Source organism: Trichosurus vulpecula, chromosome 8 (assembly GCF_011100635.1).
Source record: "Trichosurus vulpecula isolate mTriVul1 chromosome 8, mTriVul1.pri, whole genome shotgun sequence".
Lineage (NCBI taxonomy): Eukaryota > Metazoa > Chordata > Mammalia > Diprotodontia > Phalangeridae > Trichosurus > Trichosurus vulpecula.
Window position 1 is genome coordinate 47,893,815 of NC_050580.1, and position 24,225 is coordinate 47,918,039.

The 24,225-nt window shown below is 39.7% G+C and overlaps 1 protein-coding gene across 4 annotated transcripts in view; it reads left to right on the forward strand.

Moving 5' to 3' along the window:
* BBS4 (Bardet-Biedl syndrome 4) overlaps nucleotides 1–24,225 on the forward strand; it is a 64,878-nt gene that overhangs the window by 25,053 nt on the left and 15,600 nt on the right. For 2 of the 4 annotated variants that reach the window (XM_036736276.1, XM_036736278.1), the window contains exons 3-6: nucleotides 9,829–9,908; nucleotides 16,958–17,021; nucleotides 19,757–19,868; nucleotides 21,404–21,476. In XM_036736276.1, coding sequence (XP_036592171.1) covers nucleotides 9,829–9,908; nucleotides 16,958–17,021; nucleotides 19,757–19,868; nucleotides 21,404–21,476 — 329 coding nt within the window. Of the gene's footprint in view, nucleotides 1–1,318; nucleotides 1,399–9,581; nucleotides 9,607–9,828; nucleotides 9,909–16,957; nucleotides 17,022–19,756; nucleotides 19,869–21,403; nucleotides 21,477–24,225 lie in introns of those variants that run through there. The other 2 variants (XM_036736279.1, XM_036736277.1) reach the window with 2 other exon arrangements.

The window sequence follows — 24,225 nt, forward strand, 5'->3', positions numbered from 1 at the left end:
AGGATTCAGAAAGGAATACTATCTATATATGGACATAGCTTGTACTGTCAACAATCTGCCTTCAGAGGCAGAAGTTAAGACTCTCGTTTAACTGGAATACAGAGTGCAGAAAGTAAAATAAAACTAGATGGTAGGTTGGAGCAAGATTGTGCAGGGTCTTGGAGTATGTATTTTATTCTAGAGATATTAGGGAGCCATTGATGGTTTTTAAGCAGAGAACTGTCAGGCCTGGTCATTAGAAATGTTTTGGCATTTGTATGAGGAACGAATAGGAGAAGGGAGAGACTAAAGAGAAGAGTCCGTAAAGAATATTATAAGAGTTTGTTGAGACAAATTTAGGCCTGTCAGCACCACAGGAGCATGGAATTTTGGAGTTGGAAGGGACCTTAGCAGCCATGTTATCCAACCCAGCCTAAAAACAATTTGTCAAGATCTTGGAAGGGTCATATTCAATTTACTGTCTTGGCGGGAAACAGTATTTAATAGAAAGAGCTGTTTAGTGTCAGAAAACCTGGTTTCCAGTCTTGACTTTGGTTAAGTCTCTTTTTGTATGTATTATCAATAATAGACTAGGATTGCTTAAAATGTTTTTTTGACTTAAATAAGTTATGGATAGTTGACAGTTTAAGCACTAGATTTGAGGATCTTGCATAAATTTTGGGCTACGAAACAACATAGCAGAGTAGGAAGAGAGCAGTGGCCTAGAGGCTCAGGGACCAGGGTTCTGGTCCTCTCTCCTTAGATATTACAGCCTCTCCACATCCTCATTTGTTGAATGGGGATAATAACCACTGCCCTGTCTACTTTGTGGGATGTTGGAAAGATTAAATGAGAAAATGGATATGAAAATCCTTTTTAAGGTGCGCAGGCAAGTGGGGCAAGTTAACTTTTCTCTCAGTAGAATATAGGCTCCTGGAGAGTAGGGACTTTTTTTTCTTTTCTATCCCTTGCATCTGCCTGGCACATGGTAGGTGTTTAATATATGCTTGTTGACTTGAGTTTGATAGAATTCATTTCATAGAAACAATGTTACAAATGAACATTTGGTTGAATGGTGTTACAGCAAAGTTTCCTGATGGTACAGTGAGATTTGATCATAATTTATTAGCAACTATTGCAAAATCGTATTGGCAGGGAGATCGTTCTGTGAGTTCAGGTGCTATATAACTTAAGATAACAATAGTAAATATGTTGTTTATTACTGAGGTTTGATTTAAGGCATCAAGGTGATTTACGATAATTTTGAATATACAGTATAAATTTGATTAACCAGAACCTTTAAATAACTATAATTTTTTTTTCTGAACTCCACTTTTAGGAGAAAGAGACCCATGACAAGCAAACAAGCTGATAACAGGGATTTAGCCACACAAAGCAACTTCCAGCATGTATACTTTGGTCAGTACAGACTTAGCCCACTCTTATACCTTCTGCCTCTCCATCTGCACAGTCCTGGGCAATGAGAATTAATGTTCTGAGTAATGATCATAGCATACCTTACTTCTTCAGGTTGTCGTCCTTTCCTGTATGCATTCCCATTCAGCATCTCCTCTGAATTTACCCCACCTCTACAAGTTAAAGAGGGAACTTGTTATCCTTCTCACTGGACAGATAAGGAAGTGGGGGGGTGGTGGTGGCGTGAAATCACACGGGATGTCACTGGGAGAGCTTGGCCCAGGAGCCCATCTCTTGGCTCTTCTGATTATGGCTCTTTTTGTTCTACCTGCTTGTCATCCAAGTCTGCAGCCCTGGAAGAACGTCATTCAGTACTTAGGAAGAGAGTAAATGGAACTAATGCCTTTTTTCTTTTTCCCTTCCCTTTTTCTTTTCTTTCCTTTCCTTCCATCTTTTACTTCTTTACTTGCTTTGCCTCTATTTTCGTTTTTATACTATATTTTCCTTTAAACCCTGCTGCCTTTGAACACTTCTATAACAAAGAAAAATACTGAAGCCAAACCATCAGACATAAACCACTGTGTCTGATAGTTTATTCACACGTCACATCTAGCACTTCTCTACTGAGAGGAGGCAGTGGGTGTTTTATTACCAGTTCTTGGGAACCTAGATTGGTCTTTGCAATTAATTGAACTAATAATTTCAGCAAGATTTTCAAAAGTAGGGATTCAGAGAAAGATTTTTTTCCTTTAACCGTAATTTAACTATAACAGCATTATTTTGGTTAACTTACCAAAAAAAAAAAAGAGAAGGAGTGTATTCCATATTATAGAATTGTGAGTTTGATTTCGATTCAAAATTCTACAACATATTTTGGACACAGTCAGCCCTATTTCTTTCTTTTCTCCCTCTTTTAGAAATAAATGTTAAGAAAGCAGTTTAAAATTATCCTAGTCCAAAGCCTTTGGACGAATAGGAAAGAATGTTTATTAGTCTTTCTATAACTCTCGATTCAGAAATTATCCTGCACCTCTATTCTTGATTATCTTAGGAAGGACTCACCTGGAAGTGATTAGGTTGGTGGCTGGACAAGGAAAAGATTATCTGATTGATCCAGTTAAGAGTAACTGTAGTCTCTTTCTCTATGCCCTGAAAGGATTTAGAGTGATGGTCAGACTAGGTCCTCTTCAGTTTACCTTTGACCAGCTAAAAAGGAGCATTCTTGAAGGGATTGGTCAAAGAAGGATTGAATGGTTTTAGAAACATAATTCTTCAAGGGTGTTCTGTTTGATGAAGCAAACTCTTACCTACAACACAGAGTATAATAATTATAAAAGGGTGGTTTATGAGGATTTAGAAAGGTAAGTAGTGATTACTAAGAGTCAATATGAGAACAACTTATGCCACACTAACCTCATTTCCTTTTTTTGACAGGGTTACTAGATCAGGGAATCCCATTAACATAAACTTTGATTTCAACAAGGCATTTGGCAAAGCCTGTGATGACATACTTGTGGACAATATTGGGTAATATGGGTTAAATAGTAGTATTTTTAAGTGGAGAGAGGCCCTGGGTGAATGATCAGACCAGAAGAATATTCCTTAATAGGTTGTTGTCAAAGTGAAGGGAGGTCTTCAGCTGACTGATTCAGGGGTCTGCCCTTGGCTCTATGATGGTTAGTATTTCTCTCAGGGTCTTAAGTCAATCAACAAGTATTCATTAAGCCCCTACTGTGTGTCAGGCACTGTGCTAGGCACTGGGGATACAAATACAAAGCATGGAATAATTACCGTGAAAGTGCAATCAAATTTTCTGATGATACAGAGCTGAGGGATTTAATATGTTGAATAGCGGATCCAGGACCCAAAGATTTCAGCAGGTGGATTGAGTTGAATAAGATAGGGATACATGTAGAGTCCTAGGGAAAAGCCTGGCTAACATAACAGTATGTGTAAAATGATCTAAAGGCTTTATCTGAATATGCGTCAGTTGCATGGTAGGCCTAGCAGGTTCAGACCTGTGATTCTATTGGTGCAAGGAACTCATAGTGTGAAAATTCTCTGTACTGGCTCAGCTCCTTTCCAACTGAGTCTTACAGAGTTGCCAAGGGTATTCTTCAGATTAAGTGAGGAGTTTAATGTCTTGCTTATGGTCACATAGCTGTGGCTGAGACAGAATTGGAACCTAGGTCTTCCTGAATCCAAGGCTACCTCTCATCATGATTTTTAGACTGTATTTATAGATATCGCTATCCAGAGCTGAGAAATAATGGTCTTATTGTACTCTGACCTGGTAGAGGGAGCATTAGTACTAGGTAGCACAGTCTAGAAAGGATAGAGCACTTCCAGGTGAGGATGACCAGATGGTGAGAGGAGAGACTGTCTGAGGATTGGTTGGAATTTTAGTCTAGAGAAGAGAAAACCTAGGGGGACTATCTATGTAGGAAAAAAATAAAAACCTACTTTTTTTGGAGGATCTTACAAATAGTTAATTTTCATAGTATCCATTATGGACCCCATTTGTAAGAGTACAGTAGAGGTTGGTTGTCTTTAAGTCTCTTTGAAGGACTTTCACTTAAAAAAGGGGTTATACTTATTCTGCTTGGCCCCAGGTAGCACAGTGAACGATGGGTAAAAGTTGCAAAGAGGCAAATTCTATCTTAATAGAAGGAAAACTTTGCTAAGAATTGGAGCTATCCCAAAGAGGAATGTGCTATCTCAGGAGTTAGTGGGCTCTCTCACTGGTTACATCACTACTTATAGAGGGGATGCGTGGCCTGATATTGGACTAGATGTACCCTGGGAGGTTTGTTTCTTCAGACTTGTAGAGCCTATGATCTATTTCTGAAGCATCTGAATCAAGGTTCTACTATAGTACTCTGAAGATGAGGTGGCCCAGAAAATGCTATCATGGATTACCCTCTCAGTCTATTACAACATCTATATATAGGTGAAATTTGCTTAAAATTATTGCCAAGGACAGTCTTGCTTGAGGGCTATGTTTGGTGGGGAGGAATGAGATGACACTGTCAGTGACCAGCTTCAGTTTTCTTTTGATTTACCTTGGTAGCAGTGGAATCAGAGTGAATTTGGTGGGCGGCTGTTCGTTGTGCACAAGTGTCTCAGCTCTTTTTTTTTTTTGTACTAGAGCGTGTTTACTCTCTTCTCCTCCTCCTCCTCCTCCTCCTAGTGCTGCTTGGACCCCAAAGCATCATGCTGCCTCATAGTTTAAGCATTGGGGGTGATTGTTTTGTTTTGTTGTACCCTAATGATGGCTTAGCTTGAAATTATGGTATAGTGGGAAGAGCCCTGGATTTGCAGTTAGACATTGTTATTGCTTTTCAGTCGTTAAGTCACATCTGCCGCTTTGTGACCTCGTGGAACCGTAGCACTCCAGGTCCTTCTATCTTTCACTATTTCCCAGAGTCTGTTCAAGCTTATATTCGTTGCTTCCATGACACTGGTTATCCATCTCATTCTTTGCCACCCCCTTCTCCTTTTACCTTCAATCTTTCCCAAAATCAGGGTCTTTTCCATTGAATCCCATCTTCTTATTATGTGACCAAAGTATTTAAGCTTCAGCTTCAGTATTTTGAGCTTTCAGTGAATAATCTGAGTTAATTTCTTCATATATTAACTGATTTGATGTCCTTGCTGTCTAAGGCACTCTCAGAAGTTGAAAGTGTTGGTTCTGTGGTGCTAATAGTCCAAAAACCATAGCTTTGACTATATGGACCTTTGTTGGCAAGGTGATATTTTTGTTTTTTAATGTACTGTCCAGATTTGCCATAGCTTTCCTTCCAAGGAGCAAGTGTCTTTTAATTTCATGGTTGCAGTCGCCATCTACAGTGATCTTTGAGCCTAACAACATGAAATCTGACACTGCTTCCATTTCTTTTCCCTCTGTTGATCAGGAAGTTATGGGACCAGTTGCCAAGATCTTCATTTTTTTTTTTTGATGTTAAGCTTCAAGCCAGCTTTTACATTTTCCTCTATCACCCTCATCAAGAGGCTCCTTAATTCTTCTTTGCTTTCTGCCATCGGCATCATATCATTTGCATATCTGAGATTGTTGATATTTCTCCTGGCAGTCTTTATTCTGGCTTTTGATTTGTCCAGCCTGGCATTTCACATGACATAACTGCGTATAAGTTAAATAGATAAGGTGACAATATATAGCCATGTCATATTCCTTTCTCAATCTTAAACCAATTAGTTGTTCCATCTTTGGTTCTAATTGTTGCTTCCTGGCCAGCTTACAGGTTCCTCAGGAGACAAGTAAGATGATCTTGTACTCCCTTCTATTTGAGAACTTGCCACACTTTGTTGTGATCCACACAGTCAGAGGCTTTAGTGTAGTCAGTGAAGCAAAAGTAGATGTTTTTCTGGAACTTCCTCGCTTTCTCCGTAATCCAGTGAGTGTTGGCAGTTTGGTCTCTAGTTCCTCTGACTTTTGAAAACCCTCTTGCTCTTATGGTAATTCTCAATTCACATATTTGTGAAGCCTAGATTGCAAAATCTTAAACATAACCTTACTGGTATGTGAAATGAGCTCAGTTGCTCAGTAATTTGAGCATTCTTTGGCATTGCCCTTCTTTAGGATTGGGGCATGAACTGAACTTTTCCAATCCAGTGGCCACTGTTGAGTTTTCCAAATTTGCTGGTACATTGAGTACAGCACTTTAACACCATCATCTTTTAGGATTTTAAAAAGCTCAGCTGGAATTCTGTCACCTGCACTAGCCTTATTGTTAGCAATGCTCCCCAAGGCCCACTTGACTTTGTTCTTCAGGATGTCTGACTCTAGATCAGCAACCACACCATCGTGGTTATCTGTGATGTTAAGATCTTGCTTGTGTATAGTTCTTCTGCGTATTCTTACCACCTCTTAATCTCTTCTACTTCTGTTAAGTCCCTACCATTTTTGTCTTTTGTTCATTTTTGCATGAAACATTCCTTTGATATCTCGAATTTTCTCAGATTTCTTGTCTTTCCCATTCAGTTATCTTTTTCTATTTCTTTGCATTGCTTAATTAAGAAAATCTTATTTCTTCTTGCCGTTATCTGGAATTCTGCATTCAGAATTCTTTCCCTTTAGCTTTCTTTCTTTCCTCAGCTATTTGTAAAGACTCATCAGACTGCTGTTTTTCTTTCTGATTCTTCTCTTTGTTTGGAGTGGTTTTTGTTTCTGCGTCCTTTACATTCTTATGAACCTCTGTTCATAGTTCTTTAGCTACTCTTTCTACCAGATCTAATCCCTTAAATCTGTTCGTCACTTCAACTTCACTATTCATGAGAGATATTATTTATGTCATATCTATATGGTTTGAAGGTTTTTCCTACTTTCTTCAATTTAAGGCTTAATTTTGCAATAAGAAGCTCATGATCTGAGCCACAGTCAGCTCCAAGTCTTATCTGAACTGACTATGTAGAGCTTCTCCACCTTTGCAAAATATAGAATCAGTCTGACTTTGATATTGACCATCTGGTGATATCCACGTGTAGACTTACCTTTTGGGTTGTTGGAAAAGAGTGTTCCTATGACAAACAGTTGATTATCTTAACAAAACTCCATTAATCTCTGCCCTATATTCCAAGGCCAAACTTGCCTGTTATTCTAATTACTTTTTGGTTTCCTACTTTAGCATTCTAATCTTCTATGATGAATGTGACATCTCTTTTGGTGTTATTTCTAGAAGATGTTGTAGTTCTAGATAGAACTGGTCAACTTTGGCCCCTCTGGCATCAGTGGTTGGAACATAGACTTGTATTACTTTGATGTTGAACAGTTTGCCTTGGATTCAAACATATATTCTCTCATTTTTGAGATTATACCCTAGTAGTGCTTTTATTTACCACAATTTTATTGACAATGAGAGCTACTCCATTTCTTCTAAGGGACTCTTGCCCACAGTAGTATATATAGCGATCATCTTTTCATCTCCTGTTTGACCACATCCATTTTACCTTGGTCCATAGATCTTATGTTCCAGGTTACTATCCAGTATTGATCTTCACAACATCAGATGTTCCTTGGCACCAAATGCATCCGCTGCTAAGCTTCCGCTTGTCTTCGACCCAGCCTCTTCGTTAGTACTGGAGCTGCTTGTAGTTGTTCTCTACTCTTCCTCAGTAGCGTGTTGGACATCATCTGACCTGAGCAGCTTTTCTTCCTGTGTCATATTTTCTATCAGTTTAATACTGTCCTTAGGCTGTTCTTGGCAAAGATACTGGAGTGGTTTGCCATTTCCTTCTCCAGTGGATCACCCTTTGTCAGAACTCTCCACTATGACCTAACTGTCTTGGGTAACCCTACATAGCATAGCTCATAGTTTCATTGAGCTACCTACAAGAGCCCCTCTGACATGACACGGAGTGGTAGAGGATCCAGGAAGGGTGGAGTCAGAACCCCTGAGTTCATATCTTAGGGCTCTGCTAAATATTAGCTTTGGGCAAGTCATTTCCCCTCCCGAATTCTCAGTTTTCTCATTTGTAAAGTGAGGGGTTTGGCATAGATGATCTCAAAGATCCCTTCATACTCAAAGTTGTATGAATTTGCATGCCTTCTTTAAGTATCTTACAAGTAACTAATTCTCGGTAGCACCTATGAAAGACAATAAGTAATAGTGGCCCCGTGTGCAGAGGTGGGTGAGGTAAATTGCCATGACTGTTGTTTCAAATAGTTTCAAACAATTTTCTATCCTATGGGTAAAATCTATTTTGGGGGTATCATCAGTTTTTAGTTTGCCTACCGTTTAGGAATAAAGGAATTCCTAAGACTTCTAGAATCTCTTTGAGAATTTTTTAGAAGAGCTATACAGTGGAGAGGCTTATTCCATCAAAATAAGAGGACCATTTTAGTGTATTTACAAGTAGCACTTACGTGCTAAAATTTTGATAGTCAAAATCTCTGAGAAAGTTGAAAATCAGTGTACCCTTATCTACTTGACACATTGCCATTCCACAGAGGGCCTAGTGACCCCTAGTGTTCACCTGTGGAAAGCATCTTAACTCTTTTAAGTGGTACCTTGAAGCTAAATAACTTCCAAGGTGAAAAATTTATGAATGGCTCTTCAGGGAGAAAGCCACAAAGTAGGCCCCCTTTTCTCTGGACTTCTGAGTTTGTATAAATATGGAAATAAGATGCTTTCCCCTTATCTTGGTATTGTGTAAAACCCAGAAAACTTTTTTTTCCCCACTTATTCCCCATTCTTATCTTGATTCTATGGGTTAGTAAGTGGCCAAGTTTGCCTTGTTTGACAGATGAGAAAGTTGAGCTAAGAGGAGCTGTGGCTTGGCTTAAAGACTCAGTGAGTGTCTGCAGTCACATGATCTGACCACTACAGTATGATCATTTGCGATTTATTATTCTGGTGCTTTATATAGCTTTGGCTTTAACTCCAATGTGAGGGATTCAATTCAGCAGATATTTACTACAAAGTAAGTTTTAAGGAGACTTGATATGCAGTGGGGGCAATGAGGGAATGGGTGGAAGAAATCAGTGATAATTCCAAGCTTAGGAGCTGGGACAATGCAAATGAGGGTATTGGTAGGAGGAGGGAAAAATGAATACTTGGAAGAAGCCAGGGTTTTATCATCTGTGTAGTTACTTCTGCAACTTACGAAGATGGCAATACTTCTCAGCCTTGAGTTGTAAAGGCTGAAAAATTCATCATCTGGTGGCCATCTTTCTAATCTTTACTAATCAGCTAGTCTTAAGATGTCTTGAAACTTTTCCAGCTCAGAAGACTTGGTAGAACTTGTCTTCACTGTCATAGCCTTGGGGGAGCCTAGAGTTACCTACCTGGCTCACTTACATGGAAAAAGAGGTCACCAGGTGCCATTTACCATGACAGCATTTTCTTCTCACTCAGGGTAAAAACAATCACTCCAGAACTGGAACGTAGTGAATGGAACTTGGCCCCAGGACACTGATGCGATTCCTACTTATGGTTGTGAATCATACCTAGTCTCTTTTGTCATTTTGCTTTCTTGAACATCCCTTTCCCTTGAGAAAAAAAAGGGGGAGCAGAATTGCTTTGGGATTTGTGCTCAACTCCAAAGTTACATGGAAGCCTGAGCTTACTCTAGTTGCTGTGGTTACCTTTGAGTCCTTAGAGCCCAGAGAAGTGAATAAGAAGACATTGCTTCAAGTCTTAGTCACAGGACTGGCATTTTGTGATCTCTGCATGCCTTCAGGTATGCATCAAGGTAGCTATCCCAAACTTTTACAATTTCTTACTCAAAATTTTTCTCTATATCCCTTTTTATGTTTTTAGTACTCAGGTAATATTCTTCTTTTCAACACCAACAGGAAAATGTTAATTTGATGTAATATTATTTGTAAATTGCTGTTTAGTCTAGAGAAGATACAAGAGGAGAATGTATGACAGTGATATTTTTTGTTTTTGTTTTGGCAAAATGTTCCACTAGCCCCAGAGTTTCCCATCGTGGAGAAGCAGAACTGGTTGATACATCTTCATTACATCCGCAAAGACTATGCAGCATGCAAGGTAAAATATATCCTGAGATATTGCTTTGAAAAATGAGAGTCAGAGAAACGTTGGTGCCCTAAATTATTTTTTTTGTTTTTTATTAATTTTTTTTTAATTTTTTAAAAATTTATTTATTTAACATATTTGGTTTTCAGCATTGATTTTCACCACAGTTTGAATTACAAATTTTCTCCCCATTTCTACCCTCCCCCCCACTCCAAGATGGCATATATTCTGGTTGCCCTGTTCCCCAGTCAGCCCTCCCCTCTATCACCCCCCTCCCCTCTCATCCCCTTTTCCCTTCCTTTCTTGTAGGGCAAGATAAATTTCTACGCCCCATTGCCTGTGTATCTTATTTTTTAGTTGCATGCAAAAACTTTTTTTTTGTTTTTGAACATCTGATTTTAAAACTTTGAATTTCAAATTCTCTCCCCTCTTCCCTTCCCACCCACCTTCCTTAAGAAGTCGAGCACTTCAACCTAGGCCACGCATGTATCACTATGTATAACCCTTCCACAATACTCATGTTGTGAAAGGCTAACTACATTTTGCTCCTTCCCAACCCATCCCGCTTTATTGAATTTTCTCCCTTGATCCTGTCCCCTTTCCAAAGTGTTTGTTTTGATCACCTCCACCCCCATCTGCCCTCCCCTCCATCATCCCCCCCCTTTTATTTTTTTTTTATCTTCCTCCCTCTTCTTTCCTGTGGGGTAAGATACCCAACTGAGTATGTATGGTATTCCCTCCTCAGGCCGAATCTAATGAGAGCAAGGTTCACTCATTCCCCCCTCACCTGCCCTTTTCCCTCCTCCCACAGAACTGCTTCCTCTTGCCACCTTTAGGCGAGATAATCTGCCCCATTCTATCTCTCCCTATCTCCCTCTCTCAGTATGTTGCTCTCTCATCCCTTAATTTCATTTTATTTCTTTTACATATCTTCCCTTCATCTTCAACTCACCCTGTGTCTGTTCTCTCTCTTTTACATATATATATATACACACACACATATATATATGTATATACATATATAAAAGCACACATATATATATATACCTACATACACATGCATACATATACACATAGATACATACATACATACACATTCACTTATATATATACGTAAACATATATATATGCATATTCCCTTCAACTACCCTAATACTGAGGTCTCATGAATCATACACATCATCTTTCCATGTAGGAATGTAAACAAAACAGTTCAACTTTAGTAAGTCCCTTGCAATTTCCGTTTCTTGATTAGCTTTTCATGCTTCTCTTGATTCTTGTGTTTGAAAGTCAAATTTTCTATTCAGTTCTGGTCTTTTCACTGAGAAAGCTTGAAAGTCCTCTATTTTATTGAAAATCTGTATTTTGCCTTGGAGCATGATACTCAGTTTTGCTGGGTAGGTGATTCTAGGTTTTAATCCTAGCTCCATTGACCTCCGGAATATCGCATTCCAAGCCCTTCGATCTCTTAATGTAGAAGCTGCCAGATCTTGGGTTATTCTGATTGGGTTTCCACAATACTCAAATTGTTTCTTTCTGGCAGCTTGCAGTATTTTCTCCTTGATCTGGGAGCTCTGGAATTTGGCGACAATATTCCTAGGACATTTCTTTTTGGGATCTATTTGAGGAGGTGATCGATGGATTCTTTCAATTTCTATTTTGCCCTGTGGCTCTAGAATATCAGGACAGTTCTCCTTGATAATTTCTTGAAAGATGATATCTAGGTTCTTTTTTTGATCATGGCTTTCAGGTAGTCCAATAATTTTTAAATTATCTCTCCTGGATCTATTTTCCAGGTCAGTGGTTTTTCCAAGGAGATATTTCACATTGTCTTCCATTTTTTCATTCCGTTGGTTCTGTTTTATAATATCCTGATTTCTCATCAAGTCACTAACTTCTACTTGCTCCAATCTAATTTTTAAAGTAGTATTTTCTTCAGTGGTCTTTTGGACCTCCTTTTCCATTTGGCTAATTCTGCCTTTCAAGGCATTCTTCTCCTCATTGGCTTTTTGGAGCTCTTTTGCCATTTGAGTTAGTCTGTTTTTTAAGGTGTTGTTTTCTTCAGTGTATTTTTCAGTATTTTTTTGGGTCTCCTTTAGCAAATCATTGACTTGTTTTTCATGGTTTTCTCGCATCCTTCTCATTTCTCTTCCCAATTTTTCCTCTACTTCTCTAACTTGCTTTTCCAACTCCTTCTTGAGCTCTTCCATGGCCTGGGACCAGTTCATGTTTTTCTTGGAGGTTTCTGTTGTAGGCTCTTTGACTTTATTAATTTCTTCTGTCTGTATGTTTTGGTCTTCTTTGTCAGCAAAGAAAGAATGCAAAGTCTGAGACTGAATCTCGGTGCGTTTTCACTGCCTGGCCATATTCCCAGCCAACTAACTTGACCCTTGAGTTTTTCAGTGGGGTATGACTGCTTGTAGACTAACGAATTCTATGTTCCACGTTTGGGGGGGAGGTGCCAGCTCTGTCAGACCTGCACTACTCCTTCCCCAAGAACCCCCAGTCCAGACTGGGCTTAGATCTTCAGCAGGCTGTTGCACCCCTGCTCTGATCCGCCACTTAATTCCTCCCACCAGGTGGGCCTGGAGCCAGAAGTAACAACAGCTGTAGCTGCCCCACCTCCACTGCCCCCGGGGCTGGAAGCCAAACTGTGAACTCCTTCCACTCCCGCAGCTTTTCCCACTAACCTTCTCCACAGTCTTTTGTGTTTGTGGGTTGAGAAGTCTCGTAACTGCTGCAGCTCACTGAATCAGGGTGCTAGGGCCCCCTCCGCCCGGCTTCTGGTCTGGATGGTCCACGCCGCTCAGGCTGGGCTCTGCTCCATTCCGTTCCCAGCTCCCAGCTCCGAGCTCCGTGTGGGATACACCTCACCCAGAGACCATCCAGGCTGTCCTGGGCTGGAGCTCTACTTCCCTCTGCTGTTTTGTGGGTTCAGCCGTTCTATAATTGGTTCAGAGCCATTTTTTATAAGTTTTTGGAGGGTGTCCATACGGAGCTCACGTTATTCCCTGCTTACCAGCCGCCATCTTGGCTCCTCCCCCCTGCCCTAAATTATTTTGAAAGACCCTTTCTCCATTCACTAGTGGATAAAGATGGAATGACATCTGACTACTCCTGAAAGTTCCAAATTTCGATGATGATAATATATTTAGAGATTTTTCTTGTTATATATATTATAGGAGAGGTGGAAAGATCTTCCATTTCTCATAAGGGTTTAAGATCTCAGAATGCTGCACCCAAAGCATCAAACAGTTTCCTGTACTTTAACAGGCTATGGCTCTATAATTATGGACCCCTAAGACTGGAATGCCTCTTAAGTCATCCAGCCACTAGGGGCCTCTTCCTCTCTGTTCTCCAGAAACTTTGAAGAGCTGGCCCTTTCTGAAGAGCAGTGTTGGCTGCCTGACCTTCCTCTAGCAGTCAGGTGGCAGTTTTAAAAATTCTGTTATCTCTGGTGTTGAACATTCCTGACATGCAGAGGATCCCAGTCTGTCCTGAAGATAGCAATCCTCCCTTCCCTTGCCCCCTTTTTGAAGAGATTCTTTTTAATGCCTCCATCACATCCTGGCTTCTTGTTCCAGCCAGCCTTGTACAGGGAAGGAAAGGGGACCTGGCCTCTAAGGAGCACACAAAGGCAAAGCCAAGAGCTTCCTTTGAGGGACTTATTTTAATTGAAAGGCCCCATAAGCTCCAGGCCTTCAGTATTCAGAGAGGACTCTACTAAGAGGAAAAGAGTCCAGAGCTGAGGCCTTCACAGAGCTAAAGTGACCAACAACTAGTCCTCATCACCTTCCCCACTGAACCTTTGAGTAGCTATCTTACTGGGGAGGTGGGGGGGGCGGTTTGAAATGTTGCCTTAAAGAAAACTTTGATTTAAAAAAAAATAGGCATTTTTTGCATAAACAAATCCTATACTAGCATTCAATGCCAATTGGTTCAATACCAATTCAATTCAATACCAATAGAATACTTTCATCCAGTTTAACTTCTGGATGAAATTATTTTAAAATTATTCTATTGGTGCCATTTCTGTTGTCTGTGTTCCGTCTTTTAAGGTTACAAAGGAAATATTGAATGGATGGGCAAAGAAGCCAAAAGAGCCCTTCTGATCAAAAGATCCATCTGAGTATCTTATTTTAAGACCATTATCCTCAGTTTGAAGGACTTTAATTCCATTATGATGCATCTCACTTAATAGAGAAAACCGTTAACACAGAGGATGTTGCCTTTATTTGGTTTGTGATGTCTGTTGCTTTTTATATCATAGATATTTCTTAATTCCCCTACCCTCGTCCCATTAGAATCTCTTTAGATGTCTTGGAAAGCATTTGCTCTGTTATTACCATCTTCCTTGTTGGTTTATCTGTTTGTTCTCAAGGTTTTTAACTGAGTTTTATTCCTAATGAGATCTTTGACAGTTTCCTTCTTTTTTTTTCTTATAATCCACTATTGCTCACTTCCTGATACCTTCCCTTTTGATGTCAGATCCCTTAGGGATTGTACCTCAAACTGTCTTAGTCTCCTCACATGCTGTAGAATTTACTTTTCACCAGCCTCAGTTTTTATACCAAATGACTTCTGGTGGGAGGACGGGATTGGCTGCTAGTCCTCTTTTCTTCAAGCCTGGTGGACTTCCCTCCCCCAACACAAACACCCTCATCCAGGATGCTTCTCAGTTGTCTAGCAGAGCCTCAGGCAGAACAGGCTTTCTTCTTCATGTACTGCCACCTCCCCACCAAGGGAAGAGGGGCAGAGTGAATTCTGTTGCTGTGGAATGGTAAGGTGAGAGCAGGGCTGGGGTAGAGGGGTTAGCTGACAAAAACTGCAGCAGTAACAAGTGAATTGCTGAGTGGATGCCAGAGTGCAAGCTCATGAATCATGTTTAGCCTTGCCAGAGTATGGGGGCTTATGTGACAGGCATGCTAAGTGGGCACGTTGGGGATTATGGATTAATCCTCTCTGCTGTTGGTTCATTAGGTTGTTAGCTCATTAAGATTCTTGGTGGCTTTAATTGTAAGGATAGCTGCAATTACTTCACTTCTTGTACTTAATTCTTATTTTGGAGAGGTCGTGAGTAAAATTCCCGGTCCTCCATTTAGTGTATGGCTGCACATACCAGCAGGAGTATATGACAGAGCAGTCCTGTTGGATGGGATAGACCCAGGTACTCCTCCATAGGGAAAAGAGAAGTGAAGAAACCTTGGCATACCCTGGGGGAGGGGAGTGTCTCTTGCTGGGTCATTGATCCTTTCTTCCCCCTCTGTGATCTGAAGACCATTTCACCAAAGTATCCAAGTGCTAGCTGAGTCCTGGAATGTCTTTTTTTCTTCTAGAAACCTGGTCTTCCAGTCCTTGACCATTCTTCTTTTATGTTTTTTTTTTTAAAATTAGGCCTTGTGTCTTGTGTGAATTAAGACATGCTGAATAAAAACATCTTTCTTTAGCACCACCTATTAGCGCTTGCCCTTGTCTACCCCCTCCCCACCCCGCAATCTCTAAACCTCTAAGAATGTCTACAGCAGAACACAGCAGGTCCTTACTAGACGATTTCCCATTTAACAGCACAAATGGATAACCACAAGTATTTTGGGGCACAGGTGGCTGCTTCTTCTTCGGAGTGGCCAGCTCTCTCTGCCAAGTGTTCCTTGGTCTTGCTTCTTCCCTTTCTCCTCTGTGTGACAATCTTTCCTTCTCCAACTTCTGGATACAGTTCTGGATTCCCTGCTGCCTCTTTAGATCCTTTTCTTCCTCATACGTTTTGATAAAATGATAGAATGGCAACTCTCTGAGGGCAGGCAGATAGTCTGGAAGCAGTTATCTAAAAACACTCTTATGGGCCAAGTGCCGGGGATACAAATACAAGCGAAAAAGAGAGCCCCTGTCTCAAGGAGCTTCTATTCTAATAGAGAAAACAAGTCAAGTCAGCTAGCCTTTATTAAGCACCTGCTGTGTACCAGGCACTGTGATAAGCCCAAAGGATACAAAGAAAGGCAAAAACCCCCTTGGAGTTTCTGTTCTCTCTCTTTTAGAATCATAGAGTGTCAGAGCTGGCAGCGACTTGAGAAATTGCTTCAGCTAGTGTTTGTCTTACAGATCAAGGGAACAGCAAAGCCACAGCTTCATACTAAATATACACTTTGGTACAGATGTCAGGTTAATGTAATGCCAGACAAAGCTCTGGGCCTTGAGTGATAGATGGCGATGGCTGCCTACACTAAGAGTAAAGGAAGTGGGATAGTGTAAAGAAAGCTCTGGAGGGGGATTCAAGGAGATGAGTTCAGATTCCGCTTCAGTTATCTCATTAGCTGTGTGGTCCTGGGCAAGTCATTTTCCCTCCTTAGCCTGAGGTTCCATATCTGTAAAATAGGGATCTGTAAAATAGGTTTGTTGTGAAGCTCCACTGAGATAATATGTATAAGTGCTTTGCAAATCTGTGAATGTAAGGTGCTAATATTTTTTTTTTACCAAAATATATTTTGATAGCTATAGTCAGGTAATGGTGGCTCTTCATATTGTGATTTTTAATTCACATCTCTAAAAATATTTAATTTCTAGAAAATCTCAATAGATATTCACAGGTTTCTGAATGTCTATGGAAATATTTAATTTGTTTTAAAAAGAATTTAAAAAACTTGCAGTGTACATAACTCATTTTTAGTATGGAGAAGTAGAAAGAAAACTGGGCTTGGAATCAAGAGAGGCCTGGTTTTGAATCCTGGCTTTGAAACTAATGTGCCTAGCAATGTCATTTTGACACTATGAACCTCAGTTTTATTATCTATTAAATGGGGATCTTTATACTCCCTACTTCTCAGGGTTGCTGGGAAAGAAAGTGCTTTGTAAACCTTAAAAGGCTACGTAAATGACAATTAAAATCTTTGTTTACTTCCAAACTGAGCAAAAGTCCTAAGACATCATTGAGTTGATTTGCCTCTCTGAATAAACTGCTGTGTAATGGATAATTTAGTGTTTTAAGATTCTCATATAAATGATTGGCATCAGTCTGTAGTTTTGTGAGCATCTGACAATCTACGTATCATGGCTTTTTCTTCTTTTAGGCTCTTATCAAAGAACAGCTTAAAGAGACTCAAGGGTTATGTGAATATGCCATCTATGTTCAAGGTAAAAAAAAAAAAGTTCCATTTTTTTGTGGGAGCAAGAGATGCAGATTCAGATTCCAGGTTTGAGAACAAACTACCAAAGAATATCTTACTCGACCCTAATTCCTTCCTTTTTATACCTGTCTCTTCAGAAATCTGGAAAGGCTACCGTGTTGGGCTGTTTAGAAGCTAATGCCAAGATGGAAAAAAAAAAAAAAGCTGTGTTCTCCTCTGTCCTTGGTCAGCCCTCTTTAACTGTAGTCTCTCCAAGTCAGTGCTGAGGACCTTGGGGCTTGTGTAATGATTCAGTGGTGGGAGAAAACTGGGAGGAGGAGCAGGAACTTGGGAGACCAGGCAGGATGGAGGGCAAGGACAGAGCTTTGGGGTGTTGGGATAGCATTTTCCTGCAGGAAAATTTATCAGAAGCTCTATCAGGACCATTAAACTGACCTGTGTTCTTTAATACAAGAGAACCAAATTGGGCTTTTAGGAACTTCTACTCTTGCTTTGGTGCCTAAGTGAATGTTTTTTCATTCAGTGTCAGTCAGGTAGTCTTGATAGGACTGATGTGATCCCATTTGGTATTATCATGCCGATACATCAAGTTACGTTGGGGCAGATTTGGCAGAAGCACCCTAGTATTGCCAACCTTAAAAACTCTGGTCTTTCTGAGCCAGCAATTCAATTCATTTCAATTCACTGAGCATTTTTAAAAATTAAATTTATTTATTTATTTATTTTTAGTTTTCAGTATTCACTTCTATAAGATTTTGAGTTTCAAATTTTCTCCCCATCTTTCCCACTCCCCAACCCAAGATGGCTTTTAATTTTATATAGGCTCTACATATACATCCATATTAAACCTATTTTCACATTAGTCATGATGTAAAGAAGAATTAGAACTAATGGGAGGAACCACAAGAAAGAAGAAACAAAAAGAAAAAGAAAAAAGAGAGACAGAGCAAATAATATGCTTCAATCTGCATTCAGACTCCATAGTTCTTTTTCTGGATGTGGACAGCATTTTCCATCATGAGTCCTTTGAAGTTGTCTTAGATCCTTAAATTGCTAAGAAGGGCTAAGTCTGTCAAAGTTAGTCATTGCACAGTGTAGTTCTGCATACTTCAATCAGCATCAGTTTATATAAGCCTTTCCAGGTTTTTCTGAAGTCTGCCTGCTCATCATTTCTTATAGCACAATAGTATTCCATTATATTCATATACCACAACTTGTTCAGCCGTTCCCCAGCTGATGGGCATCATCTCAATTTTCAGTTCTTGGCCACTACAAAAAGAGTTGCTATAAATATTTTTGTACACATGGGTCCTTTTCCCATTTTTATGATCTCTTATGGGATACAGACCTAGAAGTGGTATTGCTGGATCAAAGGATATGCATATTTTTATAGCCCTTTGGGCATAGTTCCAAATTGTTCTCCAGAATGGTTGGATCAGTTCACAACTCCACCAACAATGCATTAATGTTCCAATTTTCCCACATCTCCAGCAATTATCATTTTCCTGTTTTGTTATGTTAGCCAATCTTACAGGTGAGATGTGGTACCTGAGAGTTGTTTTGATTTGCATTTCTCTAATCAATTCGCTGAGCATTTATTAAGCATCTGCTATATGTCAGGCACTGAGATAGGTGCTGGGGATACAAGGGAAAAAATCAAAACAGCCTCTGCCTGAAGTCGCAGACATTCTGGAGAGAAGCAACATGTATCCCAATAAATACATTCAAAATATAGACAAAGTCCTATTGTTGATAATCAGGGATGGTCCTTGCAATAGGGGCATCCCAAAAGGTCATGCATAGGAGAATGCCACTTGAAGGGAGCTGGGGATTCCAACAGCAGAAAGGAGAACTGATCCTCTAGAAAGGAGTAAGGCCTCCTTCAAGCGCAGGGGCAAGGCCTAGAATGATGTGCAGGAACCAGCAGGCATCCCTAGAGATGAGTGTTAGAGGAGGCAGTATGAAATCAGTGTAGAAAGATGGGCTGGAGCCATTCACGAAAGGCTCAAAGTGCTGAACAGCCATCTCTTATTCCAGAAGCACTAGAGACCCCCCTGAAGGGGCTCCTGAAAATTTTAGCTTAAGCAAAGTTCTTGGTTTTAGACGGATAGAAACAGGGTCTGAACAACCACCCAGCTTCTTTTTATTAGAATCAGAGAGCAGCCTTGGGCCAACTTGTGGTAAGGATCTAGACAGGGATCCTTAAGCTGAGGTCTGTGAACTTGCTTTTTCAAGCGATTTTGATAACTGCACTGCAATATAATTGTCTTGCTTTGTAGTCTTATGTATTTTATTTTGTGGATTTGAAAGCATTTTGAGAAGAGGTCCCTAGGCTTCACCATATTATCAACAAAGGGCTGCATGTCACAAAAAAGTCTAGAACTCCTGGTCTAGAGATTCCTTCTTGAAACAATCAGGTGGCAGCAGGAGGAAGAGTGATACTACAGTTGGAACATCTGGTGGATGCTCCGTACTGTACTGAGTTGGACGGTGCTTGTCATTTCACAAGGAAATGCTAAGGGAAGATAGCTATGGGTTTTAAGGTTGCAGACAACCTTAATATGATTTATTTCAGGGGCACTTTGACATCCAAGTCCCTTCTTAAGTTAGATCCTGATTGATGTAGAGCCCCTGGGAAAAATATGTTAATAGGGTTTATGTTAAAAATAGACTTGTGCTTATGATATCTAGTCTCTCTGTCCAGGGCATGATTTTACTTGCTTTTTGTTTGTTTCCACATAGCTTTACTATATCGCCTTGAAGGGAACATCCAAGAATCCCTAGAACTCTTTCAGTCTTGTGCTGTTCTTAATCCTCAGAATGCCGACAACCTCAAGCAGGTGGCCAGGTCCTTGTAAGTATCGTCTACTGGCACTGGAATTACGGAGTTAAGATTGAGTTTACTTTTTTCACTACATAGTGCACGGTGTCAGATGCTGCAGTCTTGGCATCATCATCTACCAATGGCAACCCAATAGGGACTTAAGAGAATGCAGATCCGTAAAATAAGTTGTGCTTTCTTTTTACAGTGTGAATTATTTCCAGAATGTGTGAGAGAAATATGGTGGGTAATGAACTGGATGTTTAATTTTAAAGAACTGTTTATTTTTAGTTCAGATTGGTAGGGACTGATTTAATCACGTACATACCCCTCTTGTCTGTGCCGTGGGATTCTACACTATATTGACTGCTGGGGAGTTTTCCTTGGTTAGGTTCCTGACGTATTTCTGGATAATGGAAAGGAATCTCTCATTCTTTACACCTAGATTTTTGTATATCTAAAGTTCTGTAAGTGGTTCACTCCTGTTTCCTTTCTTCCTGTCTTTTTAATCTCCAAGAAATCAAATAGGTTTCAATCTAGGGCAGTAGGACAGTTTGACTATTGGATAATGTTAATGTGTCTTAGCATTGAGGCAGGAAGGCAGTATAATTAATTTTTTAGTAGGTATTTGTACCGAATTCTGTAAATTGAATGTTAGTGAAATGTGTGTCAAGAAGATAACATAAGCATAATAATAGCTTACATTTACATATTTTGTATATACTTATATACATTTTTATACTTAGCATCTACTGGGATTGTTAGCAATGGTTGGGAGGGAATGCAAGGATCCAAATCACTGACTTCTTCACTGGTCTCACAGAATCCTAGTGTTCCAACATACATCTCTGAATGTTTCTTAAAAGAAAATATTGTTCCACTGGGTTACAAATGGGTACTCCAGACCTTATCTCGGCATTGCATTAGAAGTTGGAGTTCCAGAGTAGGGAGAACAGCCATCCAGAGGTTCCTGAGCTCCTTTACATGTGAGAACCGTTGTCTGGATATCTCTGTGAGATCTCTTTCTTTTTTTGGCCTTTTTATCACTTCTGATTTCATGCCTCAGCCTCAGTGTAACTCATTCTTTTTCCTGAATTCCATGGAGAGAACATTGGTCTTTAGGGAGTGGTCAGATCCCTTAACCTCTCAGCTGTTCAGTTTTGTAATCTAAAAAATAGGAATAATAATGCTGGATAAGTTGTTGTGAGGATCAAATGAGGTAATGTATGTGGGCTTTGTAACTGTGAGTTCTCACATAAATGTCATCTATTATTATTCTTTGGAAAATCCGAGCTTCCCCATCTGATGAGTCCACCTGGCTCGCAACATTCAGTCCCTTAAAAACTAGATGGGGAAGGAAGAATTGAGGCCCAATAGAAACTGTAGATAGAACTCCAGAAGTGGTCATTCTGCTCTTTACCTGGCTAGTCAAGTAGGCAGGACAGCTTACTTTGAAGAAGCTTCCTAAGACCATGCAAGTAAGGGATGTGCCTGAAATGTTAGGCTCGTGGGTTAACTGGTGAAGAAGAATGATTTTCATAATTATGCAAATTCCATTTCTTCTGCAGATTTCTTTTGGGGAAACATAAAGCTGCTATCGAAGTGTATAATGAAGCAGCTAAACTTAACCAGAAGGACTGGGTAAGCAGAGAACTTTCACTTCTTTTCAATTAGGAATCATGCATGCCTCAACATTTATCACGTTAGTATATCATTCTTTGTCAACAATAGCTCACTATGCCCCATGTAAGACTGAGAAGAGTATTAACAGACTATTAATGTAATAGCTTGAACCATAGACATCCAACATGCATTTATTAATTACCATTTGTTTTGAATGTATCTCGTATACATAAGCCTATGAAAGTATATATGTATATAAACATACATTTACACACACACATCATATACATTTGCATATACACCACACACATACATGCAGATATACATACATATGTTCACACACATATACAAAGACAAGAAACACCTACACGTATACATACATGCACATATACACACACATGTGTACACATGCACATACACATGAGATCAGGCAGCTCCTCTGAATATCTTTTCCCATCAGTAAGCATTTATTAAGTCCTTACTATGTGCTAAGCACATAATGAAAAGCAAAAGCCAGTCCCTGCTCTCAAGGAGCTCATAATCCAGTAGGGGAGACACCAAGCAAACAGCTATGTACAAACAAGATACAGCGGATTGGGAAAGGCTTCCTGTAGAAGCTGAGGCTTAAAGGAAGCCAGGAAAGCTGAGAGGTGGAGTTGCAGGCATGGGGGAAAGCTAGAGAGAATGCCGGGAGCCTGGAGATGGGGATTTTGTTCAAGGAAGAGCCAGGAGGTCACTGTCACTGGATTACAGAGTGCTTGGGGAGTAAAGTGTAAGAAGACTAGAAAGGTGGGGAATGTCAAATGGAGGATTTTATTTTTGATTCTGGATATGCTAGACAAGTAGCAACTGCAGCATTACTTAACAAAGGAAGACAGATGCAGACAGTTAAGCACCTGGGGTTGTTGTATGTGCTTGTCTGGCACTACAGTTTTTTTCTCCCCTGAACCCTCTGATCTTGGTATCCCGTAGTTTTGCAGAACACAGTTTTAGAAATGCTTCACTATAGGTGGACTTCTAAATTATAGAAATTAAATTATTTTTAAAAATAAATTTTATTGATATCTTTTGTTTTCACATCAGCTACAATTCCCACTGTGTCCCCCTTCATCCCTCCCAGAGATCCATCTCATATAATAAAGAATTATAAAAGAGGAGAGAAGAAAAGTTCAACACAACTAACCAACACATCAGAAAGGTCTGAGGTTATATGTAGTGTTTCACACTCGTGGACTTTGCCCAAACATATTTCCACGGTCATGCTGTGAAAAAAAACATGTACTTCCCCTGCAAAAAAAAATAAACAAGAAAAATAAAGAAATTTTAAAAAAGTATGCTGTGATCTGCATTCAGACTCCATCAGTTCTTTCTCCAAAGATGGGTAGCATTTTCATCATGAGTCTTAGATCATTGTATTGATCAGAGTAACTGAGCCATTCACAGTTCATCATCGTGCAGTGTTGCTGTTACCATGTGCAGTCTTCTGGTTCTGCTCACTTCCCTTTGCATCACTTACATAGCTGCTATACAGTTCTTTTTGTGGTGGCAAAGAATTGGAAATCAAGGGGGTGCGCATCAATTGGGAAATGGCTGAACAAGCCATTGCGCTATAAGAAATGAGGAGCAGACGGACTTCATAATAACCTGGAAAGATCTACATGATCTGATGCTGAGTGAGGGGAGCAGAACCAGGAGAACGTTATACACAATTACAGACACACGGTATCTGTGATGACTAACTTTGATAGACTTGGCTCTTTTCAGCAATGCAAGATTCAAAGACAGCTCCAGAAGAATCATGATGGAAAAAGCTATGCACGTCCAGAGATGCAAACTATTTGCTCTTTTTTTTTCCCTTCTTTTTTGGTTTTGTTTCTTCTTTCTCATGATTCATTCCATTGGTTATAATTCTTCTTAACAACTGGACTATTATGTAAATAAGATTAATATGAAATTATATGTAGAACCTGTATCGAATTACATGCTGTCTTGGGGAGTGGGGGGAAGAGAAGGAGGGGGAGAAAATTCGCAACTCAAAAACTTGTGGAACTGAGTGTTGTAAACTAAAAATAATTTTTTTTAAAAAGAGCTGCTATAAACATTTCTGTATACATATGGGTCCTTTTCCTTTTTGTTTTTGGTTTTTTTTTATCTTTTTGGGACACAGACCTAGTAGTGGTATTGTTGGGTCAAAGGGTATGCAATGGTTTTATAGTCTTTTGGGCATAGTTCCAAATTGTTCTCCAGAATGGTTGGATCAGTTCACAACTCTACCAGTAGTGCATTAGTGTCTCAGTTTTCTCACATTCCCTCCAACACTTGTCAGTTTCTTTTTTCTGTCAGATTAGCCAATCTGATAGGTGTGGGGTGGTACCTCCGAACTGTTTTAATTTGCATTTCTCTAATCAATAGTAATTTAGAGCATTTTTTTATGTGATTATAGATAGCCTTGATTACTTCCTCTGAAAACTGCTTGTTCATATCCTTTGAGCATTTATCAATTGAGGAATGATTCTTATTTTTATAAATTTGACTCAGTTCTCTATAGATTTGAGAAATGAGACCTTTATCAAAGAAACTTGCTGTAAATATTTTTAACAGTTATGATTGCTGTTTATTTCCCTTCATCCTATTTTCTTCCTGTTTAGCCTACACTCTCTCTCCTTTCACCCTGTCCATCCTCAGAATTGTTTTGCTTCTGACGACTACCTCCCCCAACCCACCCTCCTTTGTATCAGCCTCCCTACTTCTTATATCCCTTTCCCTC